This window comes from Pecten maximus, chromosome 12, assembly GCF_902652985.1.
Source record: "Pecten maximus chromosome 12, xPecMax1.1, whole genome shotgun sequence".
In the NCBI taxonomy this organism is placed as follows: Eukaryota; Metazoa; Mollusca; class Bivalvia; order Pectinida; family Pectinidae; genus Pecten; species Pecten maximus.
The window spans coordinates 30,739,038-30,749,604 of record NC_047026.1 but is presented as its reverse complement, the minus strand read 5'-3'; the positions used below and the strand labels follow the sequence as shown (position 1 = coordinate 30,749,604).

At 40.0% G+C, this 10,567-nt stretch overlaps 1 protein-coding gene across 1 annotated transcript; it reads right to left on the bottom strand.

Annotated features, from left to right (window-relative positions):
* Positions 1–6,457: 6,457 nt before the first annotated feature.
* On the bottom strand, positions 6,458–8,086 carry LOC117339721. Its single transcript, XM_033901437.1, has 2 exons — positions 8,001–8,086; positions 6,458–7,627 (listed from the first exon to the last, which is right to left on the bottom strand). The coding sequence occupies exon 2, from the start codon at positions 7,603–7,605 to the stop codon at positions 6,481–6,483; it is 1,125 nt and encodes a 374-aa protein (XP_033757328.1). The 5' UTR covers positions 7,606–7,627; positions 8,001–8,086; the 3' UTR covers positions 6,458–6,480.
* Between the last annotated feature and the right edge of the window lie 2,481 nt (positions 8,087–10,567).

Below are 10,567 nucleotides of genomic sequence, written 5' to 3'. Positions count from 1 at the left end.
TCAGGTATATGTAGCAATGGTGTTATTTTGTATACGACATTTAAGGCTACCCGAGTTCAGGTATATGTAGCAATGGTGTTATTTTGTTATATACGACATTAAAGGCTACCCGAGTTCAGGTATATGTAGCAATGGTGTTATTTTGTTATATACGACATTTAAGGCTACCCGAGTTCAGGTATATGTAGCATTGGTGTTATTTTGTTATATATACGACATTAAAGGCTACCCGAGTTCAGGTATATGTAGCAATGGTGTTATTTTGTATACGACATTTAAGGCTACCCGAGTTCAGGTATATGTAGCAATGGTGTTATTTTGTTATATATACGACATTAAAGGCTACCCGAGTTCAGGTATATGTAGCAATGGTGTTATTTTGTATACGACATTTAAGGCTACCCGAGTTCAGGTATATGTAGCAATGGTGTTATTTTGTTATATATACGACATTAAAGGCTACCCGAGTTCAGGTATATGTAGCAATGGTGTTATTTTGTATACGACATTTAAGGCTACCCGAGTTCAGGTATATGTAGCAATGGTGTTATTTTGTTATATATACGACATTAAAGGCTACCCGAGTTCAGGTATATGTAGCAATGGTGTTATTTTGTATACGACATTTAAGGCTACCCGAGTTCAGGTATATGTAGCAATGGTGTTATTTTGTTATATACGACATCTAATGCTACCCGAGTTCAGGTATATGTAGCAATAGTGTTATTTTGTTATATATACGACATTAAAGGCTACCCGAGTTCAGGTATATGTAGCAATGGTGTTATTTTATTATATACGACATTAAAGGCTACCCGAGTTCAGGTATATGTAGCAATGGTGTTATTTTGTTATATATACGACATTAAAGGCTACCCGAGTTCAGGTACATTGTATATGTAGCAATGGTGTTATTTTATTATATACGACATTAAAGGCTACCCGAGTTAAGGTATATGTAGCAATGGTGTTATTTTGTTATATACGACATTAAAGGCTACCCGAGTTCAGGTATATGTAGCAATAGTGTTATTTTGTTATATATGTCACAGGAAGAAAATGCGGGACATAATAACAAACTCCCAAATTCCTGCTGGTTCTTTATTTATTTAGTAACCGGAGACATTTCCAGACGTACAAACATAAAAACCCCTGAAACATAAAAACAGCCGGACTAAGTACAATGTATATACGGTATATATCAATATATACCGGCTAATACTACGTGTATACGAATACGTGCTTCATGTTGATATTCAATAAATATCTATTACACGGTAAATACGAATTCTGTATAGTATATATACCTTCCAAGACTTCAGCAGTCTGGTGAAATAGTGTCACGTCGTATAATACATCGTAAGGTAGTAGTTGCTGGACCCCGGAGGATATGTCTCAGCCAACGGTTAAATGGCAACTGCGATGATTCGCGCGAGTTATGGAGTTTTATCCAACGTTCTCTCACTCTTGCACGCTTTTTCACACTTTCACACCCTAATTTACATATAAGACACAAACAAGACTAAATAAGGACAATCACGAGACGACCACCTGAACTACAGACAAGATACAGACGTTACTATAAATATATAAATAGACAAGGTACTTTCCACAATACAAGTAACTCGACGACACATACATATTTGTAAATCATATATACAAATATTTAATTAGCCCCATACTTGTACCGGTGACATTCTCTCCCTGTCGGGTAAATGTCGTCCCGGCATTTCACCTAGGAAACTGACAAGTAACCTCAATTACAAAAATATCAAAATTAATTCAACCCTGAAACAAAGTCAAAACAATTATCTAGTTAATGAAACCCTGAAATTTCAGAAAGAGATCAAAATACAACAAAATATGAATGCTGTAGTATCCAATGAATCAATACTTATAAATGTAGTGCAATTAATCAAATAATTGTCAATACTTTGCTCCAAAGAAACCTGAAACAAAACAAGATCAAGTCTGTATGGTTACATATCCTGAAATTCGAAAACATTAATTTGTATCAACACATTTTAATCTCAATCAATGTATTAAAGTCAAATCTGCAATGAAACTCATAATGATTAATAAAACCAATAAGGGATATTCAAATAACCACAAGCTAAAATAAATTCATATACTATCTGAAGAACCTGTAAGCAAAACAAACTCTTATATCAATGGAAAATAGAAATATGTACAAAATGCAAACAAATCTGGAAAACAATTATCAACATTACAATTTTCACACTAACAACCAGTCATTCTCCACAATCTGTTCCATTACGAACTGGTCAAACCTCTGTGGTAACTTCCTGTTTCTGCAGGATCTCCTCAACTGTGGTGGCTCCTCCGCATGTGGCACCACAGGAACAACCTCTGGCAGACAAGGGGAGGCAACTCGCCCACTACCTACAGTTTGATCAACACTAACATGACCTCTAGATAACTCACCACCACTAATATTTACACTGTCAGAAACAGTATTTCTGCTCTGGTTCAGCCCAACATTAGACACTAAATTTGACATGTCAGAACTACCCGAATTGAAATTATCTAACAAAGTCCTTGAAACAAACTCTCCAGCTCTAGGATTCAACCTCCCTCTAGTCACAGGCCTAGAAATATACACCCTGTCTGAATCAGAATCAGAACTGCATGAAGAATCCTCATCCCTACGAGTTTGATCATTTCCTTCCCTAGTTTTTGACACGACCTTGGACTTGACCTTGAGCTTTGAATGACCTTGACCTTCTGGACCGACAACCTCTGAACCAGTATATGGAAGAAGCATATTCCTATGTAGTGTTCGTACCCTACCTTTTCCATGTTCTACTCTAACCCTATACACTGGAGTTTCAAAATGAGGTTTCGACAATACTTTATAAGGAATTCTTTCCCACTTATCTGCTAATTTATTCCTACCTTTGAGATTGACATTCCTCACCAACACCCGGTCCCCAGGCTGAAGAACGGAGTCCCTGACGTTGACATCATAATGACTTTTGTACCTATCAGCCGACTTTTTAGCATGTTTTGATGCTGTCTTGTATGCAAACTGTAGTCTCGACTTCAGTTTTTCCACATAATCAGTCTTAGGCTGAAATTGGTCAAATTTGCCTTCATTAAGACCAAAACCTGCATCGGCTGCTAATCGAGGATACCTCCCAAACATTAAATAGAAAGGGGAATAACCCGTACTGTCATGAGACGCAGCATTGTAAGCATGGACCAAACTTGGAACATACGTCTTCCAATCTCGTTTCTGTTCCTCATCTAATGTACCTAGCATCTTAAGTAAAGTCTTATTAAACCTCTCTGTCATCCCATTCCCCTCTGGATGAAATGGGGTCGTCCTGGTTTTCCTAATCCCTGTAAGTTCACACAGTTCCTTAATGACCTTTGACTCAAAGTTTCGACCTTGGTCACTATGTAACCTAGCTGGAAACCCATAATGCACCACAAAGTTGTCAAATAAGGCTTTGGCTACTGTACTAGCACGCTGGTTACGGGTAGGTATTGCCTGAGCAAACCTAGTAAAATGGTCCGTTATGACTAGAACGTCTTCAACACCACCTTTACATGACTCTAGCGAGAGAAAATCCATACAAACCAATTCCATAGGTTCCGATGTGACTATGTCAACCAACTTTGCTCTCTTAGTGACAGGAGTTTTACGCCTAATGCAGCGATCACATGACCTGACTCTTGACTCAACATCAGTATCCATACCTGGCCAGTAAAATCTTGCCTTTAGCAAAGACAAAGTCCTATCTCTACCCTGATGACCTTGATTATCATGATAGCCTTCAAACACACTGGACCTCATATTCTTGGGAACAACAATCTGTTTTACTCTAATACCATCAACCACAACTACGTGATACAGAACACCATCCTGAATTTGTAAGCGTTTCCTTTCTCTTACTAACTTTCTAACAGCTACGGATTCCTTTTCTAACTGTTTACCTGACAACTCAACACCAGAGCTTAACAGCAGTACAACTCTATTTACATCAGCATCAGCTAACTGCTCCTTCACCCAGTCAACCTGACTGAAACCACTACAGCCAACATCATCAACTGTGCCTTGCACTGAATTTGTTATAACCAAACTCTCGACCAAAGGTAGACAACTCCTATTCACAGAAGCGGCGTGACATACTGCCTTAACCACATCTGGAAAAACACACTCAGTATCAACTGGTCTACGTGACAAACCGTCTGCATCTTTGTTAACCTTACCTGAACGATAAAGCAACTTGAATGAGTAATTAGCCAACTCTGCAACCCATCGGTGACCTGTTGCATCCAACTTTGCAGAAGAAGTGACATATGTCAAAGGGTTGTTGTCAGTATACACATCAAACTGTTGACCATAGAGATAGTCCTTAAACTTCTCTGTTACTGCCCACTTAAGACACAGGAACTCCAACTTATGTGCCGGGTATAATTTCTCTGTAGGTCTTAACCCTCGACTAGCATAAGCCACCACACGGTCATGACCGTCTTGGTTCTGATACAACACAGCTCCCAACCCATCATGAGAAGCATCTATGTTCAACCGAAACGGCTTAGTAAAATCTGCGTATGCTAACACAGGTGGAGTGGTAAGTTTCTCTATCAACACATCGAATGCAGTTTGACAATCATCGCTCCACACAAATGGGATTTTCTCGACCTTTGACCTCCCCTTGACCTTGGCCGTAGGGTGACCTATTAGCAAGTCATTTAAAGGTCTGACTATCTTTGCATAGTCCTTAACAAACTTTCTATAGTAGCCAGTAAATCCTAAAAATGTCCTAACCTCTTTCACTGAACTACATGGTTTCCAAGATTTCAATGCTTCTATTTTCTCTGGATCAGCTCCAATCCCATGCTCACTTATAATGTGACCTAGATATTGTACACTGAGTTTGAAAAATTCGCACTTTGTGGGATTAAGTCTCAGACCATGAGCTTGTAACTTCTGAAACACACCTTCCAACCTTTCTAAATGTTCCTTAAAAGTCTTAGAGAAAACCAGAATATCATCCAGAAATATCAAACATTCGACCAAGTTCATATTGCCCATACAACGCTCCATTAACCTTTGAAAAGTAGAGGGCGCATTACACAACCCGAAAGGCATGCGTTTGAACTGGTAAAACCCTAGTGGGCCTACCGAGAAAGCAGTTTTCTCTTTATCTTTCTCATCTACCTCAACCTGATAATAACCAGCTCTTAAATCCAACTTAGAGAAATACTTGGATCCTACCAAACAATCCAACACCTGGTCGGTTCTAGGAAGACAGTACTGATCTTTCACAGTCTTTGCATTCAATGTACGAAAATCAATACAAAATCTCAACTGTCCATTCTTTTTGCGAACAAGAACTACATTCGAAGCATATGGAGAACTAGAATCCTCAATCACATCTGAAGCTTTAAGATCCCTTAAATGATCTCTCACCTCCTCATACATCGCAGGTGGAATTCTTCTGTATGGTAACCTGAACGGTTTTTCGTCCATCAGCTTAATCTGGTGTTTACCCAAGTCTGCACGGCCAATATCAAACTGACTAGTTGAAAATAAAGATTTCCAATTGCCCAACATACCCTTAGCTTCCTTCAGCTCATCCGGGTTTAAACTCTCAGTGTTAAGCTTAATTCCTAAGCCCTCAAAATCTAGACCATCCTCAGACTCAGTATCCGAAATACTATCCTGATCACCAGCTGGATCCCAATGTTCCACTACTCTAGCCTCATGCACAGAACACAGTACAGACCTAGGCCTTATTTGTACAGGGTGAGCTGTAATGTTACATACCCTAACTGGAATCCTGTCTGTATTCCCTGGCTCTAACTTAACTAATCTAGGACATACCATTAATCCCTGAGGAGAATCCGAACAAGACTCAACAATCACTACATCCTGCCTATCCTTGTTACGTACAAGTCCATGAATGACCCTACTCTGCCCAGGACCAATACTGAACGAGGTTCTATTGGTGGTTTTGACGTTCAACTGACCAGACAAACTCTTCAATGCCTGTCTCCATATCCTAGCTTCTCTACTATCCCTTACCTCACCTTCCTCAAACAGGTTCAATACATTGGTACCAATCACCAAAGGCACTCTACTATTATAAGCAGTATCTGGTACCACTAACACAGGAATCCTCACTGGCACTTCCTGATTTAAGCTCGACAACAAAATATCTGCCTCAAAGTAACCTAAGTAAGGCATAGAACTTCCATCTGCACAGTACAAATCAAGTCCAAAATCTACTAATGACAGTAACTGACTACCTGGTAACCGTTCAAAAAATGTCTTACTACAAGTCGACACCATTGACCCAGTATCTACCAAACACAAAGTTTTGATACCACAAACTTCCAAAGTAGCCTCATTAGCACTGCCAATTAAAGCCTGTTTAAATCTAACACTGTTCAACTTATTAGGGCTTACCTGATTGCCTCCCCCCATCTGCCCTGAAATAGTGGAGGCTAATCTTTTGGCTGTTGTCCAGATGCTTTTCCCTTCCCAGTTGAGTTGTCATTTCTCTGTGGTCCTGAATTGTTCTGCTGCCTGTTCTGTCTGCCTGATCTGGAATTATTAGAATTGTTTGAATTCCTACTGTTAGACTGTAACCCAATCACCTTAGAATCTAGGTCCTTTATTTTCTCACACAATGTCGTGAGCTGTTCAGCCATAATTTCGATTTTGCTTTGCATCTGTTCAGCATGAACGGGCTGATGTTGACCTTTCTTGGCAGAACTTTTCACTTTGTCATTATTTGTCAACTCTAACTCAATGGCCCTGACCTCTCGTACTAGCATATCAAATGACTTGATAGTCTCATACTTATTTCTAGTTTGCGTTTTCAACCTTTCATTTAAAGAAGTCCAAAACTTTGACCGTAGCATAGTTTCCTTGGCTACCCTATCTATATATCCGCTCTCTATGGAAGCGTGGAGTAGAGTCTCCAACCTACAGGCATAAGCCGTTACTGACTCACCTTCTTGTTGGGATTCTGTATAGAATTTTTGAAGAGTCGCTTCATCCGTCTCAACATTACCATACAATCCTTCTAGTTTGCTCAGGATTGCAGTACCTGTTGCAGTTTCCCCTAAGGGTATCAGCATCTCTCGAGCTGTACCTTTTAAGGACTGCCTTATCGCTTGTAACAGCACCGTCTCAGGGAGACTAACGTCCTTTAACAGGCAACGCACCTCATACCTCCATACATTAAAGCTGACATCGCCCTTTTGTTCCTGGCCACTAAATGTTGGAATCTTGGGGATTCGCCCCAAGTTTGAGTCAAGCTGGCCCGTACTGAGGGTCGATCTAGTTATACCTACACTACGAGGTTCCTCCTTGAAATCCTTCAAAGTATAATCTAGTGACCTAGCCCTACCTCTACCTATCCGATCCCTGACTATAGGCTTTGGCGTACTGGTTTTATCACCAGGAGGGTTGAACTCTAGCTTCTTAGATGCCAAACTTTTATACTCTTCCTCTGTCACAACTCTATACCTGAGCTTTGACAAAGCATCAATCATCCTACTCACCTCCAGCTCAGGATCTACAGCCACTGCACCATCCTGGGCCTGTGTCTGTTCCGTAGCCATCTCAACACTTTGCTTGTGATACCTATAAGAGCTGAAAGTGTTGGGCAAACATGCAATAATACACAGTGTTATTAACAACCCACCTATTCCCATAATATTTCACCTGTCAAACGAAAACTGGTTATATTAATTGAGAAAACATATAAACACAGAGTGAAACACATAATGAAATGCAACATATAACATGTAACATGAAACATATAACAAGGATAAATATACTACACCCAATACCCTCAATACTCTCTCATTCACCAATAGTGGCAACACGCTGACGACGGAGCGAAACTGTGCACGCGTTCAAAACACGTTTATATATCAGTCAGTCAAACTGTCTCAGTCTCGTCAAACGTCTTAACAATAGACTATAGCTTTCAAAACCTAAAACCAACACCTACCATCCGGCAATTCTATGAAATATACAATAGTTTCACAAAACAAAGAGTTCGTATGAAATTTACTGTCTATACGTTCACAGTTCTCCTTCCGGTTGATGAGAGTTCCTAGTCGCCGAGACGCTTTAAGACGAATCCTGACGCTGTCGCACATGTGCTTGAATTCCGTACGGTATACACGTGTAGAAATATCCTATCCATGGCAGTTTACACACGACGGCCTGGTCGTGGAATTAAAGTTGAAAATATACCTTGTTGACAAAATTCCTGTGTTCGACAATATGAGGACTGCAAAACGTAGCTACATGGTTGTTTTATATCGTCGGGAACAATTTTCCAAAACACTGGGGTATCGTCGTCGAACTCCGGTCCCTACATGGGCGCCAAATGTCACAGGAAGAAAATGCGGGACATAATAACAAACTCCCAAATTCCTGCTGGTTCTTTATTTATTTAGTAACCGGAGACATTTCCAGACGTACAAACATAAAAACCCCTGAAACATAAAAACAGCCGGACTAAGTACAATGTATATACGGTATATATCAATATATACCGGCTAATACTACGTGTATACGAATACGTGCTTCATGTTGATATTCAATAAATATCTATTACACGGTAAATACGAATTCTGTATAGTATATATACCTTCCAAGACTTCAGCAGTCTGGTGAAATAGTGTCACGTCGTATAATACATCGTAAGGTAGTAGTTGCTGGACCCCGGAGGATATGTCTCAGCCAACGGTTAAATGGCAACTGCGATGATTCGCGCGAGTTATGGAGTTTTATCCAACGTTCTCTCACTCTTGCACGCTTTTTCACACTTTCACACCCTAATTTACATATAAGACACAAACAAGACTAAATAAGGACAATCACGAGACGACCACCTGAACTACAGACAAGATACAGACGTTACTATAAATATATAAATAGACAAGGTACTTTCCACAATACAAGTAACTCGACGACACATACATATTTGTAAATCATATATACAAATATTTAATTAGCCCCATACTTGTACCGGTGACATATATACGACATCTAATGCTACCCGAGTTCAGGTATATGTAGCAATAGTGTTATTTTGTTATATACGACATTAAAGGCTACCCGAGTTCAGGTATATGTAGCAATGGTGTTATTGTGTTATATATACGACATCTAATGGTACCCGAGTTCAGGTATATGTAGCAATGGTGTTATTTTGTTATATACGACATTAAAGGCTACCCGAGTTCAGGTATATGTAGCAATAGTGTTATTTTGTTATATACGACATCTAATGCTACCCGAGTTCAGGTATATGTAGCAATGGTGTTATTTTATTATATACGACATTAAAGGCTACCCGAGTTAAGGTATATGTAGCAATAGTGTTATTTTGTTATATATACGACATTAAAGGCTACCCGAGTTCAGGTATATGTAGCAATGGTGTTATTGTGTTATATATACGACATCTAATGGTACCCGAGTTCAGGTATATGTAGCAATGGTGTTATTTTCTTATAACCACCATCTAATGCTACCCAAGTTCATTTATATGTAGCAATAGTGTTATTTTGATGTACCAAAGTCATATACAACGAAGCACCCACCTGTCGGTTTGGTTTTCTTTGGAATTGAAGCCGAGACACGGAGTAATCTGACTGTCGTAGTTGTGTCCTTCGGCAAGATACTTCAAGCCTCCCCTTTTGTGTTCAGTGAGATAGTAACCAACTACTACAATGAATGTCAACCCCAAAATGATCCTGCCTGTTCAAGGGCCGATTAACCCAGCAAACAAACAAACTTAATATCGGGCATACAATTAGTCATTGGCAACAATTTGGTCTGCGTCACGTTTGTTTACGATAATTTATTGATTTGAAGTCCTACAGATCCTGCCAATCCTGGTCACTCAAAAACTTTTGTCACATCCTGTCAACCAACAATATCCTATCAAACGTCACCTGTAAGCATTACCACATCCAGCAAACAATCATCTACCATGTACAATATACCGGCACCACCTCTCCTGTACACCGTCCCCCATCTCCCCTCTAAACAGCCACAACTCTCCTATAAACCGTCACCATATCCTGTAAACCGTCACCACATCCTGTATATCGTCACCACCTTTCCTGTAAACAGTCACTACATTGTGAAAAGCGGGCCGCGGTGGTCGAGTGGTTAAAGTGTCCCGACACTTTAACACTAGCCCTCCACCTCTGGGTTGCGAGTTCGAAACCTACGTGGGGCAGTTGCCAGGTACTGACCGCAGGCCGGTGGTTTTTCTCCGGGTATTCCACCTTTGCTCCACCTCCAAAACCTGGCACGTCCTTAAATGACCCTGGCTGTTAATAGGACGTTAAACAAAAACAAACAAACACTGTGAAAATTTTCACCACCCCCCTGTACACAGTCACTACATTCTGTAAACTGTCACCACCTCTCCTGTACATACAAATGTAGTCACCACATCATGTGAACTGTCACCACCTCTCCTGTACACAGTCACCACATCATGTAAAAAGAGTTTTCCACATGGTGGTTCCCCAGAGCACTGTTAATGTCATG